This window comes from Diceros bicornis, unplaced genomic scaffold, assembly GCF_020826845.1.
Source record: "Diceros bicornis minor isolate mBicDic1 unplaced genomic scaffold, mDicBic1.mat.cur scaffold_97_ctg1, whole genome shotgun sequence".
In the NCBI taxonomy this organism is placed as follows: domain Eukaryota; kingdom Metazoa; phylum Chordata; class Mammalia; order Perissodactyla; family Rhinocerotidae; genus Diceros; species Diceros bicornis.
The window spans coordinates 1,179,374-1,192,517 of record NW_026691866.1 but is presented as its reverse complement, the minus strand read 5'-3'; the positions used below and the strand labels follow the sequence as shown (position 1 = coordinate 1,192,517).

The 13,144-nt window shown below is 35.5% G+C and overlaps 1 protein-coding gene across 1 annotated transcript; it reads right to left on the bottom strand.

Moving 5' to 3' along the window:
- Positions 1 to 4,710: 4,710 nt before the first annotated feature.
- LOC131403979 (olfactory receptor 5M10-like) lies at positions 4,711 to 5,895 on the bottom strand. Its single transcript, XM_058538154.1, has one exon. It carries the CDS (start codon positions 5,813 to 5,815, stop codon positions 4,883 to 4,885), a length of 933 nt encoding a protein of 310 aa, XP_058394137.1. The 5' UTR covers positions 5,816 to 5,895; the 3' UTR covers positions 4,711 to 4,882.
- Positions 5,896 to 13,144: the final 7,249 nt, after the last annotated feature.

Below are 13,144 nucleotides of genomic sequence, written 5' to 3'. Positions count from 1 at the left end.
TTACCAAGACCACATCCTGGGACATACAACAAATCAGATAAGCTTTTAAAAGATTCAAATTATGCAAAGCATGTTCTCTGACAGGGGAACTAAATTAGAAATCAATAACAGAAAAAAAGTCTGGAAAATCCCCCAAATATTTGAAAATTAAATAATACTCTTCTAAATAAGCAATGGACCAAAGAAGAAGTCAAAGAGGATATCAGGAAATATTTGTTACTGAATGGAAATGAAAACACAACATGTCATTATTTGTGGCATAGAGTTGAAACAGTATCTAGAAGGCTGTTTATGGCACTCAACACCTTTATTAGAGAAAATGCAACGTACCAAAGCAATGACCTAAGTTTCCACCTTAAGAAATAAGGACAAGAAACCCAAGCTAAACACAAAGTGAGCATAAGAAACAAATAAGAGCAGAAGTTGATGAAAAAGAAAACAGAAAAACAACAGAGAAAAATCAATGAAACCAAAAGCTAGTTCTTTGAGATCAGTCTAGCCAGACTATTAATGGAACAAAAGAGAAAAGACAAAATTAGTATCAGAAATAAGAGAGGTGACATCACCACATTTGCTATCAATAGTAAAAGGATAATAAGGAATACTATGAACAACTTTTGTCAACACATTTGACTACTCAGATGAAATGGACAAAACCTGTGAAAGTTAAAAATTACAACAACTCATTCAAAAAGAAATAGATAATCTGAATGGCTCTATATCTACTAAAGAAATTGAATTTGTAGACAAAAAGCTTCCCCCAAAACTTCAGGCCCAGAAAGCTTCACTGGTGAATTCTACCAAAAATTTAAGCAAGAAAGAACACCAATTCTAGACACACCCTTCCAGAAAACTGGGGAGGGTATATACCGCACAGCTCAATCTGAGGCCAAGGTTACTCAAAAACTAAAACTAGACAAAGACATTTCAAGAACACTACAGACAAATATCCTTTTTGAACATAAATGTAAAAACGTAAATGAAGAAATCTTTAGCAAATTGAATCCAACAGTATATAAAAATAATATACCATGACCAAGTGGGATTTACCCAAGGAATGCAAGGCGAGTTTAACATTTCAAAATCAATGTAATTCATCATATTAAAAAACTAAAAACAGAAACCATGGGATGAATTAAAACTATAAAACATCTCTAAGAAAACACAAGAGAGAATCTTAGTGACCTTGGCTTTGGCAAAGATTGTTAAATACAATGCAAAGAGCGGAAATATAAAAAAATATATAGAAAACAGACTTCATTAAAATTAAAAACTTCTGTTCTTTGCACTGGTAAGAAGTAAAAAGGTAAGCCACAGAGTAGGAGAAAATACCTGCAAAAGATATATCAACACGTAAGAAACTCTACAATTCAATAAGACATACAACCCAACTTAAAAATGAGCAAAAGATCTGAATAAACACCTTGCTCGAGAAGATATACAGCACGCAAATAAGCACCTGAAAAGATGGTCAACATCATCTGTCATCAGTCAAATGAAAATTAAAACGACAATGAGATAACACTAGACTAGAATGGCTAAAACTAAAAAAGACTAACCAGACTAAGTGCTGGAGAGGGAGTGGAGCAACCAGAACCTGCACACATGCTGGCGGCAATGTAAAATCGTACAACCACTTTGGAAAACAGCTTGGCAAGTTTTTAACTAATCACACACCTACCACACAATTCAACCATTTCACTCCTGAGTATTTTCTCTAAAGAAATGAAAGCACATGTCCACACAAAGACTTGTACACCAATGTTCACACAAGTTTTTTTTTTTAATAGCCCAAAACTGGAAACAATCCAAATGTTCCTCAATCAGGTGAAGGAACAAACAAAATGTGACACATGCACAACACAGAATACTACTCAAAAATAACAGGAAATGAACTATTGATATATGTAAGAACATGGGCGAATTTCTAGAATAATTATTCTGAATGAAAGTAACTGAGCCAGGTAAAACAAAGAGTACATATTATATAATTCCATGTATATAAAATTGTAGAAAATGAAAACTTATCTACAGAGTCAGAAATAAATCAGTGGTTGACTAACGACAGGCAGCACACAGTTGTAGGGAGGAATAACAAAGGGCCAGAAGGAATGTTTTAGAGGTGACGCTCATTATCTTGATTATGGTGATGGTTTCATGGATGTACACATATCTCAAAATGTATTAAACTGTACACTTTAAATATGTGCAGTTTGTTGTAGGTCAATAATACCTCAATAAAGCTACAAGAGGAGGAGGAGAGGAGGGGGAGAACAGAGAGACGAAAGAAAAATAAATCAGTCTAGGAGGATCAGGATCCAGAGTTCAGAGAGGGCAGTGAAAAAGGAGGTCAAGAAACAATCAAGGAGCATTCCCTAGAACTGAAGAACACAAGTCCTCAGCCTCAGAGTCAGCCAAGCACCGATCAAAATAAACTGAAATTTTAAAAAAATCTATACCTAAGTACATAATCATGAACACTTAGACTACCAAGGATAAAGATCTTGAAAAAATTCAGAAAGAAAAATAGATCAACTACAAAAGAACGAAAGCAGAACATAGAAATTAAGAGCATGGCCTTCCTGATTTTGACAATGGCTCTGCCATGTATTAGCCAAGTGACCCTGAGTACATTACTTAACCCCTCTGTGCTTCAGTTTTCTCATCTGTAATAGTAATAATAGTAAGTAGTAGTAGTCATGTGGTTGTTATGAGAATTTAATAAATTAATCTATAAAGTGCCTAGAACAGTGCCTGGTATGTGTTAAATACTACATAAGTATCGGTTAAATAAATAAATCACATTAACATTCAACTTCTCATCAAAGGGCCGGCCCAGTGGTGCAACCAGTTAAGTGCTAGCACTCCGCTGCGGCGGCCCATGGTTCGCCGGTTTGGATCCCGGGCGGGCACCGACGCACCACTTGGCAAGCCATGCTGTGGCAGCGTCCCATATAAAGTGGAGGAAGATGGGCACGGATGTTAGCCCAGGGCCAGTCTTCCTTAGCAAAAAGGGGAGGATTGGCAGATGTTAGCTCAGGGCCGGTCTTCCTCACAAAAAAAAAAACTCATCAAAAATACTGGATGACGTAAGTCAAAACAGCGAGTTTGGATGTGGAACCATGTAAAGAGGAAAAATAACATTTTCTAATATTAATAATGGTATAGTGAAAAGGTTAATCTCATATATTACTTGTCATAAGTATAAATTGTTAGGAGCTTTCTGGAGAAAAATTTACCACAGAAAAAATTAGCATGAGCTTCAAAATCATTTAAAGTATTTAATTCAGCAATTACACCTCTAGGAACATTCAGAGCGATACATACATAGAGATACGACTCAATCTTAAAAATAGGATACATCAATATGCTGGAATAATGGTTTGCAAGATAAATCAAGTGGAAAAAAATATACCAAAATGTTGAGAGCAGCTCTCTTTATGTAGGAGATTACAAGCAAATTTTGCTTTCATTCCTTATATCTTTCCCTATATTTTTTAGCTTGTTTTTCTACAATTGATATGTATTATTTTTGTAATTAAGTTCAAAATGAATTAATTTTTATACTACATTAAAAATGGTGTTCACCGAAAACATTTAGTCCACATGAAATGCAAACATTATACCATCAAGTGAAAATCAATGTTCATACTTGTATATGGCAAATTATTCCAATTTTGTTTTATTAATTTATATGCATAAAATTATTGAGAAGAAATATAAAAAACATAAACAGAAATTATCCATTGGTTTAGGACATATCACTGATAAATGTAGCTTCTTCATTTCTGTCTGCATTTTCTAGTTATTTAAAATGAACCTGTGTGCTTTCATAATCTGGAAAATATATCCATAAAATACTATCTAAATAAGTCTACCATGTATAAAAATTGCCTGCTTTACATGGAACAGTGAGGTAATTCAAATTATATTGCACACAAATTACCATCTTTACCTGAAATGTCAGAAGACATCCACATTAGCTACTATCAGCTGTATCACTCTCATCACAATCACCATGATTTCGTGTACAGCACTAACCTCATTGGTTTATTATCCCCTGCATTCTGTCCTGCATTTGCAGTGCTGAGGAGTTTAACCACTGCAGTGTGAGTTGGAAAGAGAAAGAATACGGAATCGAGGGATTTGCCTTTGTGCTACTTAGTGGCTGAGAGACTTTGGGTAAGTCATTTAACCTCTCTGTGCCTAAGACTCCAAATGTTATAAATGGAGGTCATAGTTTTCTCACTAGTTCAGTTGCAAGGATTAAAATAAATAGTGATATAAAAATGAGAACCAAAGTATAATTGAGTGTCACTTATGATTATTTTTATGCATGTTGATTTATGTTCTATCCTGTCTCTAAAGAAATTCTGAGGTGACTTTCACCCCAAAACGTACACAACGAAAACATTAAATCACAAATAGAAATAAATAAATAGAATATTTAAAAAAAGACTACAAAGAGATCAACCATTAGATTAAGAGAATTGCCAAGACTAAGTTTAAGTTTGGCTCCTGAAAGCCACAGTGGTTCTTAGGACTGAAAAATAAAAGGAAGCATACAATTATTTAGACAAAATATGGAGTACTTTTAAAATGATTCTAAAATATATTTTTCAAATAGGATTATAAATCTGGATATCAGCATATTCTGGTTGCTAGGAATGGTTGCTAACAACACTTTGCTTAACAAAAAGGGAAGTTTCTTATGAATTAAGAAAATGTTCCACAGACTAAATGATGCTGATCCTCAAAAAGAAATTGGAACGAGGGAATCTATTACATTTAGGACCTCTCTCTTACTCATTTCTAGGTGCTAATCACTATCTTATCACAGACACTTAGTCATTTCAAATGAACAGATGGCTAAACTGCAATTTCATGAACAATTTCCCTGAATCCTTTGCTGCATGGCATGGATCACATCCTTGTTCCTTAGACTGTAGATCAATGGGTTCAGCATTGGGCTCAAAAAAGTATAGAAGACTGCAATTATTTTGGACTCCTCTACAGACTTCTCAGATGGGGGCCTTAAGTGCATGCACAAGAGGGTTCCATAAAATATGGAGACTGTTGTCAGGTGGGAACCACAAGTAGAAAAGGCTTTGTGCCTGCCTTCAGCAGAACGGATCTTCAAAATGGCGGCAATAATGAAAAGGTAGGACAGGAGAATGATGAAGAGCGAGCTTAAGAGAGTAAAACCAGCAACTACAAACATTGCCGTCTTCTTGACATAGGTATCAGAGCAGGCTAACATTATAAGAGGAGGGTCAGCACAGTAGAAATGATTGATTTCAAGGGAGCCACAGAAAGATAAGTGAAAAGTCACCAGTGCCTGAGAGAGTCCATTGAGGAAGCCAAAAGTATAAGGGACCACGACTAGAGAGATACAAATGTTCCTGGACATTCTGGTGCTGTAATGTAAAGGGTTATGAATGGCTACATAACGATCCAATGCCATGGAAGCAAGGATATAAAACTCAGTGATCACCAGCGCAATGAAGAGAAGACACTGCGTGAAGCATCCAGCATAGGAGATGGTCTTCTGGTCTGAGAGGAAGTTGTGCAGCATATTTGGAGTAATGTTGGAGGAATAACAAATGTCTACAAAGGAGAGGTGGCTAAGGAAGAAATACATGGGCGTTTGGAGGTGAGGATTGGTCCTGATCAGCAGGATCATGCACAGATTCCCTGCCAGTGTGATTAGGTAGAGCACCAGAAACACTCCAAACAGGATCTTCTCCAACACTGGATTGTCTGTGAGTCCCAAGAGAATGAATTCCCTCACTACAGTGTGGTTTTGAGAAGACATTTTCTTATCTCTTGAAAACTGAAAGTGAAGAATTCTCTCTGATCCAGATTCTGCATTTATTCCATTTTTTCCAGTAAATGCATTTCATCATTTAGTCTTTGATCTACTCATCTATTGGGAAGTTATTCTTTTTTCAACAAACACATCACACATTGAAACCTGTCATAATGGAAAACTCCATATTTGGTATTTTTTTTTTCAAATTTTGTGGGAAAAAAAGCACAAGAATTAAAATCAGATACAAAAAACAACAGGTCCTTGGCATCATTCAAATGGAAAACTGAACCAAGTTGGATTTCTAGCATCCCTCCAGATCAGATATCCTATTTTCCAGATGCAAAATCAAAAATAAATATTCAGTACAGCATTTTCACTTGAAATTCATAATTGCTTGGCTTAATTTCCTTCAGAAGGCATTGAATTAGTAAATTTATCTCTTGACATATGGCTTAGAAGGTACAGAATGAAGAATTGCTCTCTCTGCTTTGTAAATTCACCCACTCCTTTATTAACGTACGCTACAAAGATTGATTTTTTTTACTGTTCCAGCTTCTGGGTTTATAGCAGTGAGTGAATTCCCCATCCTCGTGGAGCATACGTTGTGGGAAAAGGTACCGATGTTAAACACACAGATAAAGATGGATAACATGTCAGTTAGAAGCAAACACTATGAAGAAAAATGGAGGCTGGGATGCTTTTAGATGGCCATTCAAAGAAAGACCTTTCTGAGAAGCTAGAATTTGTGCAGTAAATAAGGAATACAAGTATCTGGAGAAGAATGTGAGGTTTTTCTGTCCCCATTTTATGTGCAACTAACACATATGAAAATATTTATCTAGGGAAATACAGATCATGTTTAAATATGTCCCTAGCTCCCACCTGGAGCCACTATCTCTCAATTCTTTGTGAAAATAAGATACAGCTGGAAAAATTGTACCTCAGAATTGCACCATAAGGATACTTTTATCTAGTTTTCATGTATACATCAGAAGAGATTGCATATAATAATTAATTTTTAGCGATGTCATGAAATATTAACATATGAATAGAAAAATCAAGTAAAATTGATAAAAATAATTTTTCAACATTGGTGGGATATTAATCTGCACAGAAAAGAACAAGCATATTTTCAGTGAACAAATGTATAAAATGACCTACCTGTATAAGTTGACTTCCATATTTTGTAAAAATGATGGGAGAAGACTTATAATGTATTTCTTGGTTACATTCTCTAGGCTATTTTAAAAACAATTCTAAAACATCCAAATAAAATAGTCTTTTTTCCTCAAGAGTATAACTTTATTTTGGTGCTTTGAGATCCTAGATTCTCCTTTGAGGCCAAAATTTCTACCTTACATCTGTGTACGCTGCTTGGTACCGAGTGCGTGAGATTTTTAGCACAGATAGAGAAATTAGTCATCATCTTTAATAATATGGAAGGAGGGAAACATGGGTAGATAAGTTTTGTATTTTTGGTATAGTAAAGATGAGAGGATTCTCAGCAGAAGTCTTCAATGTTTCTCTATAAACACTGAGGTTAGGTCATCTAACGAGAGTGAGGAGAAGGACGATGAAGTCAATGAAAATTTGAGGAGCAGAAAGAGCGAGGAGGGCAAAACGGTGACATAATCAACGGAAGGAAGTAGAAGCGCTGGTCAGGGGTGAGGACACTTTGGAGTGTGGACATTATGGATTTATACTGGAACAATCTGCCCCATTGAGTTAATTTCATCAACATGTTAGGAAGCAAAAATGAGTCTGAGAGCCAGGATCATTCATGAAATTGATGATTCTTAAAATTGGTGGTTTAGGAGGAGGGTTGAAATTAGAATAAAGAATATTTGAACATTGTTTGATGCTGCATTTGTTAGAGAATAAAGAAATATAGAGATATTTTCACTAGTCTGTCCAGTGCACTAATAGTTCCAAGTCAATACAATCAAAGAAATCAAAGTGTAGTCTGACCAAGAGAAGCATCTCTGATTTTATTAGTTCTCCAAATGATGTGTTACACTGTAAGAAATCAGTCATGAGATAAATCTGTATATCAATGTCAAAATGTAGACAATTATCAACTCACCACATTTGAGAAGATTTGAGCATTACAATATTTTTTTTCAAATTGAAGTGGAAAGATTTCTCTATTTCAATGTTTATCTCAATTTGCTCCTGATTTCCTGCACAAATAAAATAATAAAATTTAAAGAATAAAATCTATTGCTAAATATTCCCTTGAAATAAAAGTTTCTTGTAAGATTGTAGAGCTAATCTTAGGATTGCGGAGCCCTCATTTCCTGAGGCCTTAATATGGAGATTTCTTGTTTTACAAAAAAATAGTGGAAGATTTGAGCTTTCTTTAAACAGAATGTCAGTTTTTAGTTTGAAGAAAATTTGTCCTAAAGTGATTCTGCATGTATGCATTTAAGTATTTTCTAATATACTTTAACATATAATAACATTGTAATAATCATAAGATTTATAAAAACTGTTCTTCAACAAGAAACAGGACTAGCTCTGTAGTAACTGAATGCACAGGCAAAAAGTAGTGAATTAGCATTTTTAGACTTGGAAGGGCAAGTACCCATCCTTTTCCATATGGGGTCACTTGATCAGAAGTCTGCACATAAGAAGTTGATGTTCCTTTATTTGTACAGTAATGAATAAGATTAGAAGATCCAGACTTTACCTAAGTGTATAATACTAACTCAAAGAAGACTTTGACGCATTCTTGTTTTACTTTCCTAGAAAGCCTTCAGAAGACTATGTAAATTATACTTGATGACATGAATTCCTTAGTTAATATCATTGTGCTTCAATTGCAATTACCAGTTGACATGTGTCTGCTAAAAGGACCCCTAGTGACTTAGCTACACAAATGTCACAATAGTCAGATAGTTGGAAACATCCTTCTGACACTGTAAGTTTCTTACTCGTACTTTTTTTGTGTGTGTGAGGAAGATCAGGCCTGAGCTAACATCCGACGCCAATCCTCCTCTTTGGCTGAGGAAGATTGGCCCTGGGCTAACATCCGTGCCCATCTTCCTCTACTTTATATGGATCGCCGCCACAGCATGGCTTGACAAGCAGTGTGTTGGTGTGCGCCTGGGATCCAAACCTGCGAACCCTGGGCTGCTGAAGCGGAGCATGCGCACTTAACTGCTGCCCCACTCGGCCAGCCCCTTTTACTCGTATTTTTGTGATTATTCAATTGGCTATCTTTTTAAAGTTATAGTAGATTCAACATTGTACTGGAAATTCTAATCTATGTAATAAAATTATACAGATTGGCAAAAAAATAAAATTGTGTTATTTACAGATCACATGATAGTTTACATAGAATCTCATCTTAAAATACAAAAAGAAATGTTAACTAGACTTATTGTGGTGATCATTTCTCAATAGATACTGATATTGAATCATTAAGTTGTACACCTGAAAATAAACTAAAATATAGATGCAAAAGAAAAGTTAAGAATGTATTTCAGAAGGTGACATGATTAAAAGATCAATACACATAAATCATTTATATTATTGTGTAAAAAACAACCACAACTGGCAAATAAAATATTTAAAATACCACTTATAATAACATCAAAAGCATAAACTACTTAGAAATGAATATAATAAAAACTGTGCAAGAGACACATACTGAAAATCACAAAACACTGCAGAGAGAAATTAAAGAAGACCTAAATAATGGAGAGATATATCTCACTTGTAGATTGGAATGTTCTGTTGATGCAAATAATCCATAATTAATCTATAAGTAAAAATTGAGATGAGTTCATTATGAGCCAGACCTAAGGACCATATAGCCCGGGAGAGTACCTTCATGAAGGAAGGTAGAACTCCAAAGAAGTGAGGTGTACAGAGTGGTTATATACTGTCTTGGAACAAAGAGCATGCTTCACATATGACAGGAATATCTCTTTCACAGTAGTTATGAGATTTCTTTGCTGGCACAGCAGGTCAGTGGTCATAAGGTGAACTCAGCAGATCCATAATTAAGTCTTAGTTTCTGGGAGGAGATGCTTATCTTTAAAGAAAAACCAATATGGGGGGAAATTACATCCTTGTCTTTAAGGGCATCATTCTTTCCTTTGGGACATTGTAAATGTTTAAATTGGAAGTATAATACATGCCCAACAGGCCACATCAGTCCTTTTCAGAAAAACAAGGCCAGGCCTAATTAGTTTTAAACCAAATGGTTGCCTCGTATACTCTAATATATCCCATTGCTTTTTATTTAGTTATCAATTCAATACTAAGTTGTCAATTCTTCCTAAATTGACCAATAGTTTTAATGCCAGTCCCATCAACATTTCAGCAAGCTTATTTTTTCAAAAATCAATAAACTGATTATAGAATATATACACATATAAAAAAGACTTAGATTAGCCAACATCATTTTGAGAGAAAAGAAAAATTACTGAATGGTCTACACTACCTAATTTCAAGAGTTAATAAGAATTTATAGTACTCAAAACAATGTGTGGATCTAAGGGTAACAAATAGATTAATGGCACAAAATAGAGAATCCAGAAATATATCCACACAGGTATAGTCAGTGGATTTTTGAACAAAGGTACAAAGGTATTTCAATGGGGAATGGCAATGGAACAATTGAATATCTGTATAGCAAAATTTAACTTTAATTCCTACATCACATCATACTCCAATACTCCAATATTAATTTGATGTGGATCATGGAACTAAATGTAAATACTAAATCTACAAGTCCTCTAGGGAAAAGAAAATAGAAGACTGTCTTCGTGATCTTGAGGTAACCAAAGATTTCTTAGGAAAGACAAAAAGGCATTAATTATGAAACAATAAATACATATTTTTTGTGTCATCAAGTTTCAAAATGTGCACTCTTCAAAAATAATGTTAAGATAATGAAAAGGCAAGCCACAGACTAGGAAAAACATTCCCATTAAGTAATTCTGACAAGAACTTGTATTCAGAATACATAAAGATCCTCCACAATTCACTGATTTAGCCGGCCAATTAAATTTAAAAAAATCAAAGATGTGAACAGACACTTCACAAAAGAGGATATAAGAATATCCAATAATCACATGAAAAGAACTTCAGTACCTATAATTGTCAAGGAAATGCATATTTTAACTAAAATGGGATACTACTTCACAATCTCATCAATGGTAAGAATTAAAATGATTGACAGTGATAGTATGAGGCAACTGGAACCCTCATAATACACTACTTGATGGAATGTAAAATAATTCAACTACTTTGAAAACTGGCATTCTTTTTCTTAAAAAGTTACAATTTCTTAAAAATTTATGACCCAATAAATCCACTTTCAAGTATTTAACCTAGAGAAAAGAGGACATATATCCACAAAGAAACTCAAATGTATATTAGCAGAGTCATAGATAAACAAACTTTGATACATGCATGTAGTGGACTACTATGTAGAAATAAAAATGAACAACCTACTCACACACCTTAAATGAATCTCAAAAGCGTTATATGGAGATGGGACCCAACTTTCTGAATGGTAGAGTGATTGATACCAAACCTCTTAACCTCAAACTCCTGTGCCCGATGCACAGCAAGACAAACACAGAGACATTGGTACTTGGAGAAGGAAAAAGATCTATTCACATTGGCCAAAATAAGAAGGCAGGAGCCTGTGTTCACTCAAATCTGCCTCTCCAAGAACAGGAAGTAGGAGGTGTTTCTAGAGCTAAGGGGCTCAGCAGGAGAAGCTTCAGAGAAACAAGGGGTCACTCCCTCTAAGCCCCTGGGCAGTCTGACTTCTGAACTTCAATGGCTGCTGAGGGCGCCCATCCAGCTATCTAGTGATCTCAACGTTCCCGAAGGCATTCTATTTCTTCTGCAAAACCAGCTCACAAATCCTCAAGACCCCTGAGTCACCCCTCAAGTTAAACAGGGAAACAGCAAATTGGTTTACTATCCACAGTAATCCTCAGGCACTGGGCTTCATGGTGACCTCTCAAAACCCGCTCCTCTATGAAAGCAAGGAGAACACAAGCAAAAGTTATCTAAAACAACTTTTTCAGAATGCTGGAAATCAATCAAGGGCTGGCAGAATCTTAGAAGTGTTTAGTCTGGAAAAATGACAGAATCTTGCTAAAAAGAGTGAGCTTCTTTGCAGTTTTTACTTGTCCTATTCCCACGCCTTCTCCCCAGCTGCATAGTAGCCTTGAAAACTGGAATTGTGATCACGTGGTTTTGCACATTTGTCAAACTGCATTACACTGTACACTTAAAATTTGTACATTTTATTGTGAGTAAATTTGCCTCCATAAATTATGATGGAAAGATAAATTTTGCTTTCCTCAGAGTCAAGCAGATCACATTACTCACTGGTTGTTTAATACTGAGGTACTGATTTAAAAAAACAACACAGCACAATGTTATAAGGGCTCTTTCATACTAGAGATTAATGCAAACCGAAGGCTTAAACATTGAAAGCTAAAGTTTTCCTCAAACCCGTTCTTCACTAGAACTTTTTTTAACAATTACATCAAGAATGGAATCCAGAAAGCTATATGGTTTATCTTTTATCTCTTCTCTTTTCTTTGTTCCCACTGTCACTGAAGCCTGGGGTGTGGTGGGGGGAGGTGGAAAGAAGAAGAAGAAGGGGAGAAGGAGGAGGAAGAGGAGAAAGAGAAGGGGGAGGGGGAAGAGAGGTAGTCAGATGGAGAGTTTTAAACAGTGAACAGGGGTTGTCAAGGCAACTACTCACAGGCCTTCTCTGTGGAGACAGGGCCCCAAAGAGTGTTCACCCAGGCTGATGGGACCAATGAATTTCTAAATCTATCCATCACACACACTGCATAGTCTTTGAGAATTAGGCACACTGAAACATCAGTATAATAAGTGAAGATGATATTTCTATGTTGGTTAGGCAGTCTGACATAAGCAGAAAGAAGAAAACACATGAAACTCAAATCTAGGCACTATAGAAAAACCAAAGGACCAACAGCTGCATTTTCCAAGTTTTAGCCTAAAAGTCATGTCTTCTGTAATGCCTTATGGCTTGATTTTTTCCTGATCCTCTGTTCCATAAAGCAGGTCTAGTGGCTAGTTTAGTCCAAAGGTTTATGTGTAACAATTACAAACATACTAAGAAGCTTCTGACTCCTGGGTTTTGTTTTTAAATATATGAGAATAAGTAGGCAGTCAGCAGACTTAATAAGCCAAAATGTACTGACTTTAATACTGCTAGTTGGAGGGCCCCTGACCATTTCAGTATGTGAAAAGCAATCTCACGTCAATCACTTTCAATATAATATTGATCAGCATTGCAATCCCATGTGCTAAAAACACTGCACA